The 24,247-nt window shown below is 39.7% G+C and overlaps 1 protein-coding gene across 5 annotated transcripts in view; it reads right to left on the reverse strand.

The window, feature by feature from the left end:
- The window catches only part of ANKRD28 (ankyrin repeat domain 28), a gene marked incomplete at its 3' end in the record, with an annotated part of 117,426 nt that overhangs the window by 56,006 nt on the left and 37,173 nt on the right, over window positions 1-24,247 (reverse strand). For 2 of the 5 annotated variants that reach the window (XM_084507554.1, XM_084507553.1), the window contains exons 2-3: window positions 20,313-20,396; window positions 519-597 (exon numbers count right to left, since the gene is read on the reverse strand). In XM_084507554.1, coding sequence (XP_084363680.1) covers window positions 519-597; window positions 20,313-20,396 — 163 coding nt within the window. Of the gene's footprint in view, window positions 1-518; window positions 598-20,312; window positions 20,397-21,499; window positions 22,918-24,247 lie in introns of those variants that run through there. The other 3 variants (XM_084507552.1, XM_084507556.1, XM_084507555.1) reach the window with 3 other exon arrangements.

The raw sequence follows: 24,247 nt of genomic DNA on the forward strand, positions 1-24,247 counted from the left end.
CTTGCACTTTGTCTTAGTACAAATAAATAGAAAATAAGACAAACAATTTTTAAAATCCCAGCTGATCCTATCTGCATTCTGTGCATTTAAGCCAACAGCAAAAGATCATTAAGAATAATAACATTGTCACCAACTTTGGATTCCATCTTTTGCATTCAACTTTAATGCATTTGGCCTTTCTGAAGGCCAATTTAAGACCAAAACAATGCTGCTAATGTCTACCTATAACATATACATTATTACTTCTTTAAACTAGCATTGATCTACCTAAAGCTGATCAAGCTACAAATAAAAAGAGATAAAACTGAGATATCTTTCTACCAAAAATACTTTAAAGCACAACTACACGGTATTGTAACACTGATAAGAGTGGAAACCAAAATTTCAATACAAGTTTCTTTAGTTTCTAGCACATTAAATATCTCAATAAAAACTACATAAACTAAGATGTACATAAATATTTCTTTGGATGTGCATATAGGTAATTTTTTTTTTCCATTAACAGGAACGGAACATACCAGATAAAATAAGTAGTTCAATAATTTCTGCATCTCCCAGATAGGCAGCAGCATGTAAAGGGGTCCTTTTCTCATTATCCTGTGGTAAGAGGGGGGAAAAAAGGTTTTATTTAAAACAAAAAAGTATGTTTTAGCATTCTGCATGAGTAATGAAAAAACACTGCATTAAAGTGCATCTTCCAAATACTGTACATTCTATATTTTAGAAAACATTGTTACTCTAAAGATGTTAGCCACATTTGTTGAGACAAGCACACTCCTCCCTAAGGAGCTCTTTTTGTTACACCTACGGTCAGCTAGCATGTTCTCCTGACAGACAGACTGACAGATACTCATTGCACCTGAAGATAAACCCATCCATTCGAAGTCACCATTCACTTGTCTCCAGAAACATGAACTTGAGACTGTCCTACACAGTTTAGAAAAAAGATGCTTCAACTCCATGTGGAACAATTAGTGAGAAACACTTTCTTTGGACAGTTTAAGGTTAATTTCAGCAGTTATTCTCAAAATAGAAAAGAAATGGGAGTGAGCAGAGGCAGAAATACTGAAATTTCAGCTGTTTTGTTTACTGCAGGTGAGCAAAGAGGAGGTAGAGATGCAGACCATTTACTCAGCACTGCTGTTTAGTTCAGGCTGATCTCATGTCCTTCTGAAGGCACAAGTAAGCGAGAGAATTTAGGCATGCACAGTGTTTGTTGATGGAGATAACATTCACTTATGAAAGACTGGAACAAAATATTTCTCAAACCTTTCAGCATTGGTGTCAATTTCCCTTTACCAGCTTATAGTTAAAACAGAAAAATAAGATCATTTTCAGGTCTTACTGAATGACAGAAATGAACAAGAATGATCTAATTTACTCTTTGGGGTAAGGCTGCTGAAAAACTAGAAAAGAAACCAATCACCACAAGCATCTTGGCTAAAGCCCTGTCTAGATTTCCAGATCTTTCTAGTAGAGCATCAAGTACACTGTGAGGACAAGGGAGTCCCAAGATGACAAGCAGCAAGATGTTGCTATTAATTCAACTGTTGTTGACAACTATGGTAAATTTAATGCACATTTCAAATGATATTTTTGTGAAGAAACTTCCTCTCCCTTGCCAAAATCACCTTAATCACTGAATTCCTCCTTGAGGGTTAACAGGACTAGCAGCATGCAAGAAGAAAATTCCTCCTAAACTATCTATTCACCATTTTGTCCTGCTCAAAAAAAGTCCAGATGACACATTCACCATATTATCAATGCTCCCTAACTACAATTTCTGAATTACACACAAGTAATTGAAAACAGAGCAGTACGCTCCTGACCCTGAGTGCAGAATCAATACTACTTATTTATCATTAACACCACGTCATGCCAGGATGTCTCAACTGCAGGTTACAAATTTATGACCAAAAAAAAAAAAAAAAAAAGACATCTCTCATCTAGAGAGATTAAAAAAAAAAAAAAAAAAGATAGGAAACACAAGGGAAAAATTAACGAAACAGTGGCCAGCAATTACAAGCAGTCTTTGTTCCTCCCATCTGCAGATGTTAAGCTAGCACAGCTATCCAATAATTTGCAACCTCATTTAAGCTGTTTGATAACGCTAAATTATCAAATCACCCACTGCTTAAGAAATATGGCCCACAGTTTAAGAAATGCAGACCTTTCAACCCAAAAATGGGTACAGTATTTTACTGTCTGCAACTTCATTGTAGAAATAGAGAAAGTAAGATGGGTCATGAATATATCCTTCTGTAGAAGGTATTCCATTGAGAAATATTCTTTCTGTCAAGAAAAGCCACATACACCTCACAAAACTTATTATCAAAATTTTCACCATATTTGTGTGAGGTTGCCTCTTTTTTTTTTGTTTTCAACATCTTAGTGACAGAAGTCATAAAAGTAACCAGTCTGACTTGCATAAAATGGGAGAGAAAGGAGATGTTTTTGTTTAGAGAAATGCCAACCATTAAATTCCAAATATACACCAATGATCTGAATTTCTGATAAATTCCAGACACCTTTCCCTCAAATCCCACCTCTACTAATGGGAAGAGTTGAAAATTCTGAAGCTGCCAAGGCACAAACATGAAAACAGCTCAGATATGTTTTTACTCCAGCGCTCCCATGTTTCCGAGCTATGTGTTTCCAGTCATGCAAATATTTCGGGTTTTCTGCTCTGTGGCAGCACTGTTTGAAAACACTCAAAACCCGACTCCCAGTTCTGCTGGGGTGCTCCCAGCTTGTTATCTCCTGGGCCAGCTCCAGTGCCTGGTATTGCAACTATCCCCAAACCCAGGCAGGGTCTGGGGCAACTGCAAGTATTCTGCGGGCTGAGCTTGCTTTGGCAGAAGCCCTGACTTTTCGTCCAGTTTCACAGCTGTGACTTTTTCTCTCTCTCTTTTTTTTTTTTTTTTTTTTTAATTAATTTCTGTGTGGGAAAGTTTTTATTTTAGTAAAGACCTGATTTTTAGACCCTCTTACAAAATCAGAAAATCTGCCTTCAGCAAGTTTTCGTTAGCATGCACAAGCCAGCTTCCTTTAAAAAGGAAATTCTAGTTTTGTTCCACTTGAAGTGAATTTTAATAAATGAATTCGGGATAAAATTAAAGAAAAGTGTGGTTTTTTGTATGCTATTAAAATACTGCTCTACAGATCAACTACTTTTTATTTTAAAAGACTAATCATTTGATGAACAACTTTCTTCAGCAAATATAAAAGGAAAACCTTTGAGAGCTTTACAGTAAATAACACTAATCAAGATTTTAGTTTTAAGAAGCAACTTTGTGAGCAGGCATTTGCAGCACTGACACATCATACTGATGTGAACAACAGCCCATAACTGCCCTACTGTTGCTTCTGTTTCAACCTAAAAGACACTAAAACAAAAATTTCAAGAAAGGAGTTTTGTACATAAAAGTTCCTGTCCTACAGTAGGAACTATAAATTTATATTTTAATTGGTTGTTGGTTGACATTCGCCTGAACATGAGCCAGTAGCATGCCCAGGTGGCCAAGAAGGCCAGCAGCATCCTGGCTTGTATCAGGAATAGTGCAGCCAGCAGGACCAGGGAGGTGATCATTTGCCTGTACACGGCTTTGGTGAGGCTTCACCTCTAGTGCTGTGTTCAGTTTAGGGCCCCTCACTACAAGAAGGACATTGAGACCCTAGAGTGTGCCCAGAGCAGGGCTACGAAGCTGGTGCAGGGCCTGGAGCACAAGGCCTGTGAGGGGCGGCTGAGGGAGCTGGGGGTGTTTGGTCTGGAGAAGAAGAGGCTCAGGGGAGACCTCATTGCTCTCTGCAGCTACCTGAAAGGAAGGTGTGGGGAGCTGGGGGTTGGCTTCTTCTTGCAGATAGCTAGTGACAGGACTAGAGGGAATGGCCTCAAGTTGTGCCAGGGGAGGTTCAGGTTGGCAATGAGGAGACATTTCTGCTCAGAAAGAGCAGCCACGCACTGGGACGGGTTGCCCAGGGAGGTGGTGGAGTCACCGTCCCTGGGGGTGTTCAAGGAGAGGCTGGATTAGCGTTAGGTTGGAGGTTGGACTCGATGACCTTGAGGTCTCTTCCAACCTAGAAAATTCTGTAATTCTGTGATTCTGTGATTCTGGATGTGGTGCTTGGGGACATGGGTTAGTGGGTGACATTGGTGGCAGGGGATGGTTGGACTGGATGACCTTGGAGGCCTTGTCCAACCTTAATGGTTCTGTGGTTCTATATTCCTTCCCTCCAAACTTTAATTCCAGATGTTGATCAATACTATCAAACTAAAAAGCAGTAAAAAAAATCTCCTTAAGGAATCAACGTTCAGAATGATGATTCTATGTCACAAGATTCATTATCATATTTTAATGCACTTTTGGATTAAATTACATAAAAGCATATAATCATTCCATTTGTAGTACTTCCTTCTACGTCCCAAGGTTCTCACACATTTTATCAACACAGGAGTTTCTATATGGATTACAGCATGAGAAACTCCTAAAATAGCCTCATTAAAACCAAATCTGGGATAAAATGACAAGATCTGCAGTGTTAAGAACTTCTTTATAACTCCCCTTGTCTTCAGCAAACCTGGAACAAGGGTAATGCCTCCTTTGTGTCATGTAAAATGTTTGACTTTGGCTGTTTCAATAGGTACTTAAGGGAGCAAAACAATGGACAAATCTAAGACTAAATTAAATAGGCAGCATTCAAACATACTTGTTTGTTGTTGTTGTTTTAAAGAAGTATCATTTGAGATACAATTTATCCCTGTGTGGGTTGTATCTCAGCAAATGACCAACAAGAACTCCCAAGAACACAGGTACAAAATATCTGCAATTCTTTGATAGTGTCAAGTACCACGGGGGTCTCTCCCAGTGCCAAGTCACCAGTGCTGCACTCAAGATTCACTAGGACATCAGTTTTTATTTGCAAATTTTGGCAAATACACCTTTTAGATTATCATTTTATAAGGCAGATTAAGTCTATTCTAAATAATCTTTTGTTCCTCCACCCAAAAAAGAACACCCTATATTTGGCTCTTATGTTCAAACTTTCAACTACGCAGATTTTAGTTTAAGTGCATAAATTTCTAATTGGGGCCACTAAGTCTTTGGAAGTATGTCTGACAACAAAGTGCTACCTTAAAAACAAATAACTCACTAGAACTTGGAAATTAGTCAGCTGACAAATATTGTCAACTGAAAATAGAAGAAAAAGATAAAGTATTAGGTTTTCGAAACTTACAAATCTGTAACAAGTAACTTAATTTACATTCAGGGTAGGGAGAGGAATTTGTCTGCTATTTCTTTGGATTTTTTCAGTATTTCTTAACTCTGTTTTCAAAATACCATTCCTTAAATTATTCTGACGTTGATATTGCAGTTAGAATACAAAAGTCGACATCGTCATAAAAAATGACTTTCTGACTGATTTTGGCCAACATCATTTTTAGAAGCAGAACTGTATTTTCTTCTCATACTTCAAACTTAAAATGTAGCTTCACTACAGTGAGAATACCTAACAAGCTACAATAAAGGTCTGCATGCTTAAAAACAGGGCGAAAGCATACTGTTAGCCACAAGAATCATATGCATTACGTAGCTAACCTTGAAGTATTGTTTGAAGCCAGATAATAGATACCATCATAGTGTGAAAAGACTAGATTTGCCACTCAAACTCCATTAATTGTTTGAACAATTAGCTCATGGTACTATTTTCATAAACACTTGTATTACATTCAAAAGGTACATTTCTGAAAGCCCAATACTAATTTTGCTCTCCTCAGGCTTTATCATTTAGCAGTACATTTCAGGACATATCCTCTTTATGCCATCTCTTAGGACAGAGCAAATCTTGACTTCTAAGCAATCACAAAAATTGAAGAGGAATCTTTACCCTTCTGTTCATTACATTAGCAATAATCAGTTGCTCTAGAGACCTTATCTTGTAGGGGAAAATAAATGTCTTTAGTGCTAGCAAGGAGGATTGCTTCAGTTGTAAGCTGTCAAAACATGGTGTTCTTCCTAGTTAAGATCTTCAATACCAATTTAATAACGCACGCTCTTTGACTTGGTTCTGGATAACAATCAAAAACTGGCTCACCGTGGAGTAAACCACTAAAACATTTATCTTGTGTTTGCCACTGTTGCTTGGGGAGTCCCAAAAAAAAATTAGATGGCGGTGGTAATTATACAGTAGGAAAAAAAAACAAATTAAGACAGAAGAGAGCTACAAAGCAACCTGGAAAAAGGTCACAAAACTACAATTTTAGGAAAGATCAGGAGTTTATAAAAACATGCAAGTTTCACCCTATGAACACATGTTCCTCAAGAGCATAAGCTCACAATGTTCTGAACAAGAAAAAATTACCTAAACAGATAATTTTTAATGGATTTACAGTGACACACAAAGTAATTGGCATGCACGTACTTTTAGACTGTTGGAAGAAAAAACTATTAGGTTCATAATTGCCAGGGAGGCATTAACTCTCCAAAATTTGTTTTCCTAACCAAAATCAGTAACTCAGCAACTGTTAATGGATAATCCAAAGAGCTGCTTGGGTTTTGTAGGTGGGCAAACTTCAGAAGCAGGATGAAGGTTTACCTTGCGCCTGGCCAAGTGGGTGAAAAAGGGACAAACCTACACTGAGCAGCATTAGAAGTTGTAGAAATTGACCCAATCTATTCTGATTCAGTCACTAATGGAAGTGATAACCTCTAAGAATTTTGGCTATAGAAATATTTTAGCTGCATCCACCACACTTCCTCCACGAGGAAAACAACATTTAGGTAGGTAGCTCTGGAAATGGCCTGACCCATGCCTGGGCAGCAGAGGCTGGTGGCAGCAGGTACCAGTACTTTCTTCAGGGAGGTCTCCTCATAGAGCACAGGCAGAGTTGGGCATTTCCAGAGTCCCAAAGGTGTGACACGAGGCTGGTGTGCCAGCACCAGCAGGCCATGAGGAGGCTGTCGTGATGTGCGCTCTGGTGGACATGCACTAGGCCTCATCTCTCAGATCAGAGATGAGCACAACAGATGGACATTGGGCAGGAAACCTCCTTCCCTGAGACGCTAAAGTGCCTGATGTGTTGAGTTTCACAGAAAAAAAGTATAAAGGCACCCTAAACTCACTACTTCTAGAGACTATAACAACAGCAACCAGCTGCAACGCACTTTGTATCAGAATGGCCGTCCCCTTTCTTTTCTGGCTACTGGAACAGACCAGGCAATCACGTTTCTTCCCTACCACAAAACCTGGAATGTAACTGGAATCTTAAAGAAAAATTGTTGGTCAGACATTTGGGTTTTACCTTTATCTACAAGAACTACGCTGCCTTCTGCACCCCACTCCACATCACAAGGATACAAAGACAAATGGGAGATGGGGGAAAAGAATTCATGGTGCATGGCTCTGCTGTCCGGACATACTCTGCGATCCCAGATAAATCCTCATTTAACCTAATGCCCCCAGGCATTTTTTAATGAAAATTCTGGATCTGAATTTGAAGCACAAGTTGACAGAGCAGCACTAAAAATGCATGAAAAATAATTTACTTCCCATTCAGCTGAGGATTATTTTATTCCACTCAAATAACAAATCTAATCAAAAAAACCTATCCTCACCAAACCATTATACACAATTCATTCACAAAATCTGATAAACAAAAATGTGCATTCAAAGTTTGGTTCCTTTCCAAAGCATCTGCACAGTAAGAATAATCTGGTAGGAATCATTAAAACTAAGTTTGTGAAGAAAAAAACATTCAAGTACTCATATACGTTATACTGGAACATTCATTTATATTCAACCAGCTCTTATTAAAAATTCATTTTTATTTTTTTTAAAAAAAGCGTAAGATAGCTCAGATCCAGTGAGCTCTTAAGTTCAAAACAATATTGTTAAGTAACAGTATTTTGGACATCTTTTCAAAAAACTTACTCTTCAAATGTTACATGCTTTACATCAGAAGCATTAAATTGATCTGATGATACAAAACGGTTCAAATGTGACTGTACAGCAGTGAAATCAAAGGTAACACACATAAAAAAGCGAGTCACATCTTGCATAAATAACAGCTATTAAGATTCAACCTGATCTATGATTATGATAGCAGGACACCACAGCCAGCTAAACTCAGTCAGAAAACAAGAGTAAAAAATTCTTGTTTAAATAAACTTCAAAAAAAAAAAAGTTTAATGTGGTTAAGACATTTAAAAACTGAGATTCAGCTTATGAACATGCCTTGTTTTCAAGGTCTTTTTGAAGTTTTTAATTAATCTTCACAAAAATGTTATTAAGAAAACAGCATAAACTTTGTGGAATACAGCATTTCTTTTTCACTTGGCTTATTCCTGTCTACCAATGACAAAAGGAAATTTAAAAAAAGAACAAAAAAATCTATTACTCCTAAAAGTCAAAAATTATCAATAGCAACACATGAGGACAGAAGGGCTTAGGAGTTTTCTGTTAAACATCTTTATTTATTAAAGTAAAAATACTGACTTATATTCAAGTATTTCAGGAGACACATTTTGAAAACAACAAACATCTCTGTATCTTTCCACTTACAAGCAATTCATCACAAAAATGCCTCTCCATAATTTTTGTGTTTTGAAAACACTAAGTCAGTGCGCTTTTTGGAAATATGCAACTTCTCATATGCTTTCACCTGCATGTTCCATGCAGGTTTTGTAATGCTCCTGTCATTTCTGTAATTCTTGCTACTTAGGTTTTCAAACTCACTTGTGGAACAAGCACAGCTCATAGGAAAAGCTGGACCTAGGTCTCTATTCTACAATACTGTACATATAACTTCTTTTGCCCAAATTATAAAAGCTAGAATTTGTTGTGAGTGAAGTCAACCATCCATTTGGGTATCAAATAAAGAGTTTTGAGCAGGTTTTGTGAGCCCTTCACAAAACCTCTCACTTTGAGTTTATACCATCAAGAATTTGGTTCCATTCAACACTAAAAACTGCCAGTAAATTCTTGCTCAATACATGGAATGAATAAAGAGCTATTCTCTCCCCTTTGCTAAGGTGAACTTGATCTTATGGTACAACTGAGACATTTGGGATTAAATCAGGAATTAAAACAGAGCAACTCTTAGGGCCAAGACTATTTCTTAAAATATTAGATCATGAAAAAATAAAAAAAATAAAAAATAAAACATTGAAATTAAAAAACACCCCCCCAAAACACAAACTGTTAAAGCATTCAAAACTATCCTTTAAAAAAAAAATACATATATATATATATATATTTTTTTAATGAAAACCTCATGACAGAATATTTTTCCTTGGTTTTCCCCTTCCCAAATGCCAAATATATTATTTGTAAACATCTACATGGAATGTGTAGTGGAAAAAAAATACCAGTTTTTAATTGGACTGTAGTTGCTGGTAAGAAAAATACACTAAATAACTCAAACTGGTTTTGAAAAAAATAAAGCAGTATGTGAAAGAGAGGGAATTTCCTTCATGAGAGAACACAGTCTTTGTGAAGCACATTATGTAACAGAGCCTGTGCTTGTACAGCAGGCTGAGTAAGGGATAGTGAATGCCTCGTCTCACCCTGTAATCTATCTGTAATATTTGAGGACACAAATAAGAAAATATGCCAAGAGAGAAAACAGTACAATACAGTCTCTGTTTATGCTCCAGGGAAAGATCACACCACACTAGGTAAGGTATGCACATCTCCATCCCAGTTTAAATCCACCACATTATGTCCAGGCCAATGACACTTTTGTTCAGAAAAGCTGGGTTTTCTGCCTTTTTCATTGCAAAGGCCAACGTTAGCATGACAACCCTGTACATGCCTGATGGTCTTCACCTCTGACGGTACATGTCAGGTCTTTACCTCACTAACCTCATTGTCTTGGTGACAAAAAAAAAAATAAAATGTGATTTTCAGGTTGCATGTTCACCATTAATACCTCTTCTCAGAGTAAGTTAGGCCAGGACAGGGCCAGGAGGGTGATCAGAAGGGCTTGCACACCTCTGCTATGAAGACAGGCTGAGGGAGTTGGGGTTGCTCAGCCTGGAGAAGAGCAGGCTCTGTGGAGACCTTACAGCAGCCTCCCAGTGCCTGAAGGGGCCTGCAGGAAAGCTGGGGAGGGACTCTGTCAGGGGGTGTAGTGATAGGACAAGGGGTAACAGCTTTAAGATAAGAGAGGGTAGGTTTGCGTTAGACATGAGGAAGAAACTGTTCACTGAGGGCGGTGAGGCTGCTCAGAGAAGCTGTTGGTTCCCCATCCCTCAAAGGGGATGAAATTCATGATCAGGAAGGATTGTAATCAGATAGGGCTTTATTAAACACTGAAAAAAGAACAGACAGACCCCATACGTGAACTCAGGGCCTCATTGCAAAGGGAACATACAGTTCACTTGCCCTCCAACCTGACACCAGTGTGAGGCTCCCCAGGCCTGGCTGCCTCCTGACAGCCCCACAGGAGCCCTCCTCTCCCCAGGCATTTCTGGGATAGGCCTCCCCGCTACGTGCAGCAAGAAAACGACGCTTTCTCCTTCAAGTTTTTGACATACATCCAGCCTTTGCTGGAACAGATGTAAGGGACTGATTACTGATGGTTCATTAGATATTCCACCAATATGTGAGGCAGCTTTAACCACTTACAGGGCAGAAAAAATTGTTTTTGTTCAAAGGTACTCTGCATATATATATAAATATATATACAGAGTTTTCTCCTGGAAAGTTACTATAAATAATCAGTAAATTCAAGTCCTCTCTTGCTGTTACCAGCAGCGCATTCTTTAAGGACTGTGTCGATGTTGGATGTTAATACGCATTAAGTCCACAGAGTTTTTTTCTTCTCTCTGCTCTTTGAGCGGGGATGTTCTGTTCTCACATACCAGCCCTGTGCATGACAGGCACAGCGAGTTCCAGGAGTAACCCCAGTAAGCTGCAACTATTCAAGACCTTGCTGTAAGTTTGTTTTGTAAAAGCAGCAGGAAATACAAAACTTCAAACACCCTCTGAAGGCTACAAACTTCAGTAAGGTTACACTCACTAAAAGTACTGTGACAAATCAAACATCATCTATAAAATCATTATCACTAACGAGAATCGCAGTAGAGATTCGAACACAGAATTCTTGAAACACATTTGAATTTGATCTAATTATTCATGGCTCTCTAAATCGATGCCAATTTCTCAATGTTAAAAGAATAACAATGACCAGAACAAAACTTGTCTGTCAAATCCCCAATTACTGTAAAACAAATAGAGTGCACGACCAATAGGGTAGCAGCAGTGCCATGTAGATATCGAAGCTTGTTTGCCCAGTTTAGCAAACATTACAACCACATTAGCATACTGCTAGGCAAGCTTACTAGACCTGATGAGAAGCAGAATATATTAGTGTGACTAGTACACCATACTAACATTAATTCTCTTATTAATTCTTACTAAGTCTCTAAAGAATATTTATTTTTATTTATAAACATATTTTTAATTTAAGAAGTCCTAACCTATGCAGCAGTACCTTCTGAGAGCTACTGTCCACAGAACACACCGTGCCAAGCAGCGATCTGTTGGCGTTAGTCAGATCATCCTGTAACTCTGCTGGAGGTTTGTTTATATTCCTCCAATAAAAGTGATAATTCAATTCTTTTGAAAATCTCCTTTGCATAGACTAAAAACAGCGCTGCCAACATAAAGCAAAGGTTTATTTCTCTTTGGACTTGTGAGGTTCTGTCCTCAAGGGTTCTGATTCTGAAGGAAGATGCCTAATTAGGCAGGTTTGTATTATAAACATTGTAAATCCGTTTCTGCAGAAGAGGAACTCAACACCATGTGGACGCACTTTATATTGAGGCTGAAAAACATGATTCACTCTCTAAGCCACACTGAAAGGAAATAAGCGATCTGATTATTCATTACAGATGACAGGCCTGAAAAACATTCCACACTAACGAACAGGAAACCTACAACTGTAATAAAGTTAAGTAACAGTAAATAACTACTATATTGCAAAGTTAAATCTTTGAGCAGCTGGTGGATACTCTTAGCAGGATGCAGACACAACTTGCTGCAAGTTTCCACAACACTCAGAAGAATGAGGTCTCTAAGCCATGCTTCAGATCCATGAAACAAAGAGCTTCTTAGCAGTTCCTTTAAGAAGTAGAAGAAACTTTCCTATAGGGAAAGCTTCCCTGTAGCAAAGTTTCTTCTTATCCCCTTCAGACCCTTCACATGAATATTCTTGTTATGAAGAACTTAATTCTTTACTAAAATAACCCCTGAATATTCCCACATGGTAGTGCTAAACTCTATCTACTCCCTTTAAAAACAAAAATCTCACTGAACTCTGCCATGTTCAGTGGCAAGAAACGTCATAAGCTAGCTTTGTATCTTTTTAATTAGAAAATCTCACCCATTTACCTGTGCTCATAATGCCATTCTAAGAGACAAACCTGAGATGTTCTTGCAAGGGAACTACTTCAGGGCCACGTTACGTACTGATGCATGCCTGCCACCTCCGAGCAGGCAGAACCTGCTCCTGTCTGCAGAGGACTACAGACACTCTCAATAAAGAGGATTCTTCACAGAATTTTCCTACCATTTCTTCGTATGTAAGGAAATTTCAATTAAGTGAATGCTTCATAAAGCAGGAGTCTCATGACTCATCAGGCTGGTCACACAGGAAATGAGGGTTCCTGTTTGTGGTGGAAACATTAAGAAAGTTTATTGCAGAGAGTATCTAGCATCAGAAGGCAATACAGTACATTGAAATGCACTCTGGAGGGGAGTCCAAGCTAAAGTTTATGGAGAAACACATCTTGCTCTTGTTTTATGGCTGTATTTTATTGGAAGTCCAAGGGCAAACAAGATTGAGAAGATGAGTGCTACCATGAGTCTCTGAGATTATACATATGGTAGAAAGTAGTATAAGAAAAATATGTTTGCATATACCCCTTGCAAAGTAAAAACATCCCAAATTAAATACAGCCATCAACTGCTTAAAATGCCTCCAACTAATTGGAAAAGCTCTCTCAATTCTCATTAGAAATCTTTTCTGAAGACGATAGCTGTATCTTCTGTTAGTAAGATGGGTAACAAAAATCACTCAATGAACAGTTAGCCGTGGAAGTGTCTCAAGGCATACTCTGTTTGTTTTATGATTTATTCCAATCCTGACTTCACCTGCTGCTCTCTGCAAGGTCTCAGTGGCCCACGTTTGCCCAATACAAGATTTTTCAGATTCTCTGCTACAGCATCTGATATTGGGCTCTGAGTAGAGACAGTGAGGCAAGAATTGCTGCACTGAATCAAGCTCGATGTTTCTAAATAGCATGTTTTAATTGGAGGATTTTTCCTCATTAGTATTATTTTGTTTCAATTTTCATTATTAGTATTTGCTTACACAGAAACATTTCCTCTCTGACCTTCTACAGGGATTTCAAAGGCCTGCTCTCACTCTCAGTTCACTGTATGTTTAGTGCTACTAGAAAAACTACTTTTTGTTGTACACACATATTTTATATATAACTTGTATAACTTATATAGATGTATACATATACAAACACACATCTGTCTTTTCAATATACATTTCAATATACTTTTATTTGTATGAAAACTTGCATCCAGTCACTGCTAAACAATTCAAAGGATGAAAATTAATTAAAATAACTACTGCCAAACTCAGTTATAACTCATTATACATTCTCATCATATTGTTAAGCGATGAGAACTCAACAAATATCCATAATATCTGGGATTTTTCCATTCCATAACGAAAGAGCGAGTTCATACTCTGAACTATTAAGATAGGAACTCAAAAAAAAAAAAAGAAGTGTTCTTCAAAACATGTTGTTTTTTTTTCCTCGATGCTTTGTTAATTCTTCCCTGACATTCAAGTCAGCAAACCAGAAGTCAGAGAGCTGCCTGCACAGTCTGTGCTGCCAGGGGATACAATGAGATGCTGCCTCACAGCACCAAATACGTTAGTGCAAGTTTTTGTTGCCAACCGCAGCTGCCAGCAAAAAAGCCCTTCATGCAAACAGTCTACATCGCGTGCATGAATTTGACAAAACAGTTCCAGCACTGCGTCTGATGCACGCTTGAGACAAATAGGCTGGTTAGTAAAGGCATGCTCTCTCATCTCTTCAAAAACACTGCTTGAAGAGTCAAAAATGGTGCACCATTCCTGCTTAGCCTTTGCTACATTATGCTAGGCTTTACTATTTCTTCTCATCAGTTTAGATAGGAAGGCCCCATGGTGGCTTTATTCCGAGTGCCAGAAGCTTTTACCTTGTAACAACAGCAGCTACAGGATGAATTGGCCTGAAAAAATGATTGAACTGCACGCATGCAAGCAACAAAACATCACAAATATGACAAAACTTTATTCTGATCAATGCCCAGAGGATCCCTGAACTGGAAAGGAGCAGGGATTGCACACATCTGTCTCCCTACTGCTTTTATCTTACCCATGCAAATTTCTGTGCAAAGCAGTCAGTGCTCCCCACTGCTTTCGGACCCATTTCCACAGCCTCCCGATGGCTTCCCAGACACCCCCAAGCAAGAAACACGGTATTGCAGAGGAACTGCCACTGTTTGCAGGGTGCCATGTGCTAGCCTGCTCTGAGCAATGTCTTCCAGATGTCTAAATGGCAAATTCTTACCCTAATGGGACTTAGGTTACAAAAGGTACTGAGAACAAAAGGGATAACTGAAAGAATTTATGCAAAGCAATTAATGCCAAAAGAGATTAAGAGGTATAGAGGTGTCAAATTAAAATTTACAACTGTAGCTGCATGCATGCTTTTTTTTAAAACCAGAAAAAAACCGCTTATTATTCATTTACTTTGGTAAAATAAGTGGCTACAAAAAGATAATGAACAGAAACATAAAAAACATTAAAAATTCCTAAAGATTACTTTTACCTCGTTACATATTATGACATTTTGTTTATCTGATTTTAAGCAAGGCCTATGTAGGGTTCTATACATTTAGAGGTACTTCAAAATAATTGCTGAATTACAGTGTAAAGTAGTTTCGTTTCCCACAAAAAAAAATTTTAGATCCAAAATCAGTACATAATTTATCTGCATGATCAGAACACCAAATTCCACTGAATTTCATAGTATGTTCCATGCTTCAGCTAGCCAATTCAGGCTTCCCTCTTCTACACCACACTGATAAGCCCAGAGAAGAAATAGTTACTCCAGAATCTAGCCCATGAGATCAGTATAAAGATGAAAACGAGGAAACCATTACCTATTTTTTCTATTTAACCTCCTTTAGGACTTTGACCAACACCAGCATCATGTCAAAGTATCTTTTTTTTTTTTTTTTTTTTTTTAAATTGTGCTTTAATTTTCATTATTTATTCCAAAATTGCTCAGGTAACTGGCATTTTCTGCAACCTCTAATTCTCCTGGTGCCCAATGCTGCGTGAGCAGTACTACCCTTGCAACCAGACTAACGAGACAATTTTCTTTCTCCGTCAGCATATGCAATGACATGCAGGGTAAAATAAATTAAAAACCAAAACCAAAGAGGAAATCAAGGAAGTCGTCATATCTTACCCTAGGGGGAAACTCAGCCACATTTTCCTGAAATGCAAATAACACCAACGAGAAGTTATGCAAACCCACACTTGGCAGGGCTGGGAATGGAGCCCACACCTGTACCGCAGCTCTGTCCACACAGCAGCCCTGCAGCTCTGAATAACAAAGGCAGATCCACTTAGCTCTCGCTTAGCACTTGGCTCTCCTCTTCCTACCTGGCACGGTGGTGGTGCTGCTGGATCAATTGCCTTGCCAGCCCCAGGAACAAAACTTGGGATTTACGGCCAATGCTTTATTGCTATGGAATACATGGGGGGAAAAATTGCTTAGTTGTATGTCTTTGTTGTTGTTTTTTTTTTTCCATTGTTGTTGTTGGCATTTTCCAAAATAGTAGCTTTAATTTATAATTTTTTTGGTTACTTGCTGTAGAAAAGTGCTGTTAAATTCAGAGCTGTGCTAGATGGCCAACCATGTAGAACAGAAAGCACCTGGATACCCTGATTGCTACAGTCAGCACAGGGGATTTCATTTTCCAGTCTTACATCTTCTGTTGGGAAAAAAACAACAGCTCACACAGAAATCAGCTTCATGGTTTAAATCTATTATAATCTCACAAAGCATATTGAGCAGCAAGACACAGGTGTTTCATGTTTAAGTCACTAATCACATGTGTCAATCACTATTTTAAATAGGAGCAGGGAGCACTCCTGAAAATTGAGAGACATCTGTGTGATTCTGGGATTCCTCCAAATGCAGCACTTGCTTGGCTTCAGCGTGAAAAGAGCAAGGGGCACACTGACACTGCTTCCAGAGAGGATCAGATGTTTATTCCCTCAGCTAAGATCAAGTGCAATCGGGTTATAAAGCCTGAATATAGGGTTACCTGAAGGATCCCTTTTCATAGTGGGAAATCCTATCCTGATAGGTCTAGGAGAAGGAGGAAAAACTGTTCTGATTTGGAACAATCATTTCAATAGGAAGATGTACAGCCTCTGAGAGTGAGCTGCTGTTCCCTTAACAAAATCATACTGGTAACAGATAGCTGAGATGAATTATTCCATTTTCATTATCCATGAACCTCATCATACATCATAAAAGGTTTGGGTTACAAATGAAGTGGTACAAGTTTACCGACAGTGATGGACTTCCAAATTAAAAAAAAAAAAAAAGAAAAAAAAAAGGCAATTCCTGACTGATGAAAGGCGATGCTGAAATCGTTTAGTTAGCTAGAATTAACTGCTGAAAAGTGGACAAAATTCAAAGTACCCATGCTATTCTAATCAGCAAGAGCAGGAAATGTTGAAATGTTGATGCTCTCCATGAACTAATAAAGAGTTCTTACTGACACTAACCGGATCAGTTATCACACAACATTCTCCTTCCTGCCAAGTCTCAAAAGCTCAGGATGGCACAAGGGAGAAACAGTAATAAGTACAGATATATGTGTGTGTGTGTGTGCTCTTTCTCTCTCTCACAATATGGATAACAGAAACTCTATCAGGCTCGACATATGTGATGTGAGTGACTTAAGCCTGATTCATGAAACAAGCAGCCACAGCTTCTCCAGTGCTCTTGGGGAAGGGGAGGGAAAAGCAATCCCTTTTCCTCCATTTTTCCCATAATTGGAGCCTCAGAGATTGCACCTTCCAAAAATATCATTGATCAAACTTCCCACAGATCAGTTTTGTCTAAAAAAAATTGTACACGCCAAGAAGGCAAGCCTTTTTGAACCACAGTTTAAGCAGGTAAAGAACATGCTCAATTTGCTCTTTCTTCCCAAAACATTACAGCTGCAGGGTTGAATACAATACATACTTTCTAAATCTAGACTCAGACTGACTCAAGAGAGCTGGTAACTGTGACACGAACAGAGAACAACCTTCTTCCTGAAAAAGCTGTCTTTTCTTCCTGCAAAAGGTTGCTATCAGTACATCATCTTAGCATTGGCACACGGGAACTCGTGCTATGAAAGGCCACCCGTCTCAGATTCTTCCTAAATATAACCCTATGGGACAAGGCATCAGCTGCGTTAGGAATAATGCTCTAAGACAGCCCAACCTGAGCCTGGTCTGTAGGCAACACCGTAGGAGCAAACCACAGCCTAGCTTTAGGAAGCCAAACACACAGACCCACCTAACAGAGCATTAAGCCAATTGTCATTAATGTTAAAGATGATACATGGCAAAAGTAAAAAAGGTAAATGAAGCTGGATGATAACAGAAAGGAAAAAAAATATGTATTTTATCAAGACACCAACACCTTTCCTAGATGAATGTCCCTGCCACAACAGAGCCCTCGAGCAGCTCTGTCTTCAGCTCGCTTCTGGGCACAATTTATTTGCTGAACTCGGTCTCCAGTTACATAACCCAAGCCACCGCTGCGTGGAAGGGAGGAAGGAATCCTAGCTATTAGCAGACAAACTGCAAAGTAATTAGCTGGTATTGGGAGTGGAAAAGACTGCAGAGGCATTGGAGGGAACGGCTCTGGAATTCAAACAACTGTACCGAAGCACTTGGATAGCTAAGTGGAAAAAAATCCAACACATACCCGGGTTCTAAGAGAGTCCACAACAGTCTATCACAATCCTTCTCTTTATTAGGAAGCATACATAGCCACTTGGTTTTCTTCACTTTTTCCCCTTCCTTCTGTCCACACCAATTCGTAACACACAACTCAGGGGAAAAGTTTGGATCTAGACCACGCAGGAATACATTACCTCCAATCAAGTACGTACACCAAATGCAAAACCCAAGAAAAACACCACACATGCAAATGCACAAAGTTCACTGGGCAGTTTACTTCATTTCTACCGAATGACTGGAAGGATGTTTATGCTCATTCAGTCCTGACAAAGAGTGTTTTGAGGGATGTATGTGAATTTTGCAGTAAATACCGCAGTAGGACAAGGACTACTACCATGTTAGAAAGGAGTGGTCATGTGTGATAAGCATCTGCCTAAGTTGAGGAAGGTGGCTGTGAAAAAAATTGCATATTTGTTCTGGATACATGCTAAATGCTCCTTGGGTGGCACTAGTCTAAGATATGTACATGGTCTATACAGGGTCTATAAGTATCCACTTGGTCTATAAGGGGTCTATACACATGGTCTATATCGGTCTGTAAGTATCCACAGCAAGGAGTTAGCAAGAATTAGCACTCATACACATGTAAAAACCAAACAAACAGATTATTGAATATTCTATTTACAATATTTTTCCTCACTATAGCTACCTGGCAGTCTAAAGTAACCCTTATGACGAAGCATGAAACAATAACTTGCTTTCCTATTTAAGCACATCTACTTATTTTGCATTTATGGACAGACAATGCCTGTTTGACAAATGTTGAGACAGAACAAAAACTAAACAAAACCACTAGTGTGTGCATACTGAAATCTAGCAAAGGCTTCTGTAATAAATAATTAAAAAAGCAGAAAGATACAGCCCTTGCTTTGTTTACGGGCACTACATCTGTGAATGCTAAACCCGACTTGTACAAAGAGAAATATAAATGAAATAATACAGACTAATGGGTTTTTAAAAATGAACATGCCAACGACATGACCAGAATCCATATGAATAGATAGGGAAGACATACATACAGAACAAGCGCTCTCATGACTGAACAGAAGATGATGGCATTTGATAAGAAGTACTCCATCACAGAATTTTGATGAAGAACACGCAAAACTAATGAAAAAGGAGAAGGGGGAAACCAGAACCTTATCAAACAAAACTTCCACTTTGACAGCAAGTTTCTTTACAGGGCCCTACTCAAGCTCCACGAGACAATGGCAGGACTCCCAAACGCTGCAGCTGGCACTGGTCAGATACAAATTCCACAGAAGGCTTTGAAATGTCAAAATACACATGCCTAACTAAATATTTGCTTTCGGCTCTACATATGTTAAGGACAAAAGTTAAACAACGATCGCGGTCTCACACTGGCCACTAAGTAGCATCTCGATGTTAGCCTTAGCTTTTCCGTATCCCTCTTGTTCTGATGCAGTTGGAGGAGAAACAACTGCCCACATTGCTGTAGTGCTACACCTTAAATGGCTAATGTCAGTCTGCCTTAATAATCAAAACAATTCCTAATAGATATAAAAAGCTTATGCAACATTATCTTGCATAATGTCAGAGATGCATATGAGGATTTTAATAGAAAGTAAATACAGTAACCGCATGCTGTTCAGATCCTTGAATTTCACCCAAGTTGGAACAAACTCAATTTATCTTCAGTACAATTTTTAAAAGTCTGCAATGCCTGGGTTCACAGCACCACAAACAGGACACATAAGCAATATTTCTTATTTTACAGGTCAATACAATCACTAGGCTTCCCTCTCTAAAATCCATTCTTAAGCCTACCTTTGGAAGCTCCGAACTATTTTCTTTAATTGTCTAATATAAACTAGGCTCTATTTCATGTAAAAAGAATCAAACTCTGCATCACCCATAACTAGTCTTACTTTCTAAAAAGCCCTGATTAAACTGTATATACAACCTTCAGAACTACAAACTGCAGAACTAACATTTGAAAGAAATATAGAATTAAGTCTTTAGTAACAACATACATCTAGAAAGCTATAGGAATACAAATTTCTCCACTCCTCTTTAAGGATTAAGTGCATTAAGTGTACCTATAGGCCTTATTTTTGGCTATTACATAAAAGCTCTAGAATTTACAGCTCTTGAATTAGCAAAGTTTTAAAGTGATTAGTAGAGCAGAAAGCTGTATCAAAAACAAAATTAGACTGTAATCAAAGCTAATGGAGTTTCGTTTTACCTGAAAATTAACATCTTCTTTCTTAAATATTAGTGCTCGAACTTCATCAGGATCTCCATTAAATATAGCTTGAACCAATGGTGGCTGAAATGAAAAAATACATATCTTAAGAACATAACTCCATTCCAGTTTTTAGCAATACATGTATGGTGTTCTGATACAGACCACAAACACAAGATGAGGACAAAAATCAAACATTCCAGGCAGTGAAATCAAGAAACCAGAGGCAATATTTAGAATTGAAAGAATTGCAAACTTTAAAAAGCTCAGACACGCAAACACACTCTAAGTCACTGCAATAACCAATGAAACATATATATATATATATATAAAATATATTTTTTTAAAAAAAGACTAGCTTGTAACAGTTGAAAATAGAACCCCTCATAATAAAATTGGGGCTGTTATTACATACCATGAATTCTACACAATATAAGTAAACAACCCTCTTTTTGCAATAGCAAGTGACTAAACTTACTAGAAATTTTTCACCTGTTTAGAAGGAGTGAGAAAGCAAAGTGCATCAGATAAGTATGGCAACAAATTCACACTCACACGCATCTATTACTAAATATAGCAGGACTTCTTAGTAAGTAAGGAAAGCTGCTGAGATATGCCAGCAAGATTTTAGTCAGTCACTTAACAAAATAATTTAAAGAAATAAAAGACCAGTCCCCACAGCACTGACCATTTTGCATAAGTGATAGCTTGAATCTAACAATTACGTTTAGATTAAGGCTTATGCTATTTTTCTGTTTTAGCTTATAACTGCTGTTGCTCAATGTACATTGTACACTGTATCACTTCTCAAAATAAACACAGCATATAATTGCAATATAATCCTTACATCAGTTTCTAAAGTGGTAGGGCATAAATGTACCACAGAGGAATGAGGAGTGGAGCGAGGGAAACACATTCACCAAGCCCTCTAAAAATCCTCTGCTGCTCTGCAAGAGTCGAGATCTGTCATTGCTGCACCATAAATAAAGTTACACGCAAAAGAGTGAGCTCCTGCAAATATTCATTCTACAATGAAGGTTCAACTTTTTCCCTCTTTAGTGTAGTCAGCGTTGCTGCCTCATCTCATTTCAACATCATGCAAGCTCGCATTAACCTTATGAAAGTTTCCCCTGGTGTTTGCAAGAGCATTATAAAGGAGAAATATGCCAAGAGACAACACGCCTTACCAGCACGTTTCCAGAGGGTGATGGACGCAAAGATACATTTTCCTGAGGCAATTTGGAAATAAACGTGGGAGCATCATCTTCCTCCTCCTCCAAAACAACAATACAGACCCGACTCATTCGATCCGTTTGGGGAAGCAAAAGCCAACAAAAAAACGCCAGCGACTGTGTTTCGGGGAGCAGGCTGCAGGTGTCACACCAGGGAGCGCATCGGAGGGGCTCTCACCTGCCTCACACACACTCACCGACTTGCTGGCGCACGGCCGATTAAAAAAGGACATGGCAATCCCCCCCCACGCTTCATTTTTTCAGGCTGAACCCCCCCCGAGCTGTTCGGGAAGTTCTCCTCCTCAATAAAACGCCGCGAAACATCGAAACCGCAACGGAGGGGCTGCGGAACAGCGGCTGCCAATACCCCTCGGTCCAGGCCGCTCGCGTCTGACAGCTCTGCCCCCGTGACAGCCCTGCTGTAGCCGCACGCCTCTACCCACACAGGGCTGGCATTGTCACGGGAGCCACGACCCCGCTGTGCCGAGCACCAGCGGGGAACAATCGCCCCGGCGGAGACGGCCGCGGCTACAGCCGGTCCCGCACCGCCAGGCCAGCAGCAGCGGGCTCTCCGCTGCCCCAAAACACAGGTGGGCTCTGACCCTGCTGCGCTTCTACGGCTCCATCCCTCGGCGGCGAAAAGAGCCCGTCCCAAAAGGGCATCTGCTTCCCAGCAGTTGCTCAGAAGGCGGAGAGAGGGGAATAATTCTTCCCCGTGCGATGGAAATATCTGCAATGTACGGCGAGGCTGCGGTACATTTACATGCGATGAGTCAGAGCCCGGGGACAATGCAACTCCTCGGATAATGTCGCCGGTTTAAGCCAGGCTCCCCAGATGACAGGAACACGAACAGTTTTTACTCCCTCAGCGCCACCAGCGATGAGGAGCGTCCGTCTTTCCTGCGCCAGGCAGCAGCCGTGGCTCCTCCATCAGGGCAGGCGTCAGGATGAGGAAGGAGGCTTCAGCACAACGACCCAGCCACCGCACGCAGGAGCTCAAACTGCTGCCCGAGACTCCTGCTGCAAAAAGCAGCTCAGCACTCAAGTGGGTCTTTTGCTCACCACGTGAACGCAGTTCCCGTGATAGTCTTCATTCAGATTGAACGGAGGAAAAAAAAAAAAAAAAAAGGAAAAAAAAAATCAGGCTCCGTGCATCTTCTCCGAGCCAACTTCTTTATTCGAACAGCTGTCGCTGTGCCAACCTGATTTTCCTCTTCGGTTAAAGGTTCTGCTTATCAGTTGTTGTTTTTTTTTTTTTATTTTCCCCTGACGGGCTGAATTATATGATCAGCTTACACGAGCCTGCCCGTCCGAGCGGAGCGCGACGCGCAGCCACGGCGGCGGCGCTCCAACTGAGCACCGACTGCAGGCTCGCAGGCTGAAATGCCTCGTAATGCTCACATGTCACACTCACAGAGCCGAGCTGCTGCTCGCAGTGCAACTTCCTCTGGCACACACACACAAAAAAAAAAAAATAAAAAAAAAAAAAGGAAAAAGGCGCCCTTTTTGGGGGCAGTCTTTGCAGTTACGCTTGTGCCAGCTCTGTGACTAACTGAGCCGAAAACGTAAAATTTCTGTAACTGAAGCAAGAGCGCCTGTTTAATGTTTTCCACTAAAAGCCACAGAGAAATCTGGTGTAAGTGCCCTGCTGACTAACAAGGATTTTGGCAGTAAACAATTCCAGCTTTTAACTGCTTTCATATGGCACCGGACAGAGCAGCACCACAGCCCTTGCTTAACTCCTTGAAGACGAGGAGCTCCCCCCAAAAATCCCTCTGAAGATGAAATGAAAATAAAACCACTCTTAACACAATCAGGTGACTGCTAAAAGCCAGCCCTTAATGACCAAACCCACGGCTTTCTGCAATGAGTACAGACAAACATGCCCTGTCCCTGAAAAATATACCCAAGGTATAATCAGAATATAATGAAGCCCTGCAAGTTGCTAAATAAATATTTCAGCCTGAATCTGCTGAAGCAGTGCTGGTTTGTGGGTGTATTATGTAAATGGCTGCTGCCAGAGTCGCTGGATAAGCTTCGGTGCTGGAGAACAGAGGAGGGCTTTGGTTGGTGCCGCGCTAGGTGGAGGCACTGCCAGCATCTTTCCAGGGCTGCTCCAATCTCCATTTGTCAGCAGAGAGAACAAGTTGAACTTCACAGCTCCTCAAGCAGCCATTCCTTCTCATATCTTCCATATTAATCCAGGCAGAGAGAATGGCAGGTTGAAATGGTGTATTAAATGGTTTGGGTATTAACAGATGCGGTGAATTCCCATCTTTGGGGGCCACGGGAAGGAAGAGCTCATGTCACCACTCTTTTAAAATAATGCCTACAACAGCTTCGCTGCAACAGAATAAATTGCTTAGGACCAACCTGCTGACAGCTTCACACAGATGAAGGTTTTTATAGGTGCACAGGAGTTACCTGGTCTAGGGCTCCTTGAGCTCAGGACGGCTGGCGTGGCAGAATATAGCTCACGTTTCTAATTCACTGTGAAATTTCAGCTAAGATTCAAGTTTCCCAAATGTTCTCATTTACAGCATATGAAAAACAAGCAACTTCATAAATGTATTTTGTTCATTACACGGGGTCTGGTTATTTTGCAATTTCATACTTCTGGTTTTAATCACAAAAAGCAATGGTTGGTACACTGCACTGCTTTGTTGTAGCATTTCAAAAAAAAATTATTAAGAATAAATAGCA

Source organism: Aythya ferina, assembly GCF_964211825.1.
Source record: "Aythya ferina genome assembly, chromosome: 2".
NCBI classification, from domain to species: domain Eukaryota; kingdom Metazoa; phylum Chordata; class Aves; order Anseriformes; family Anatidae; genus Aythya; species Aythya ferina.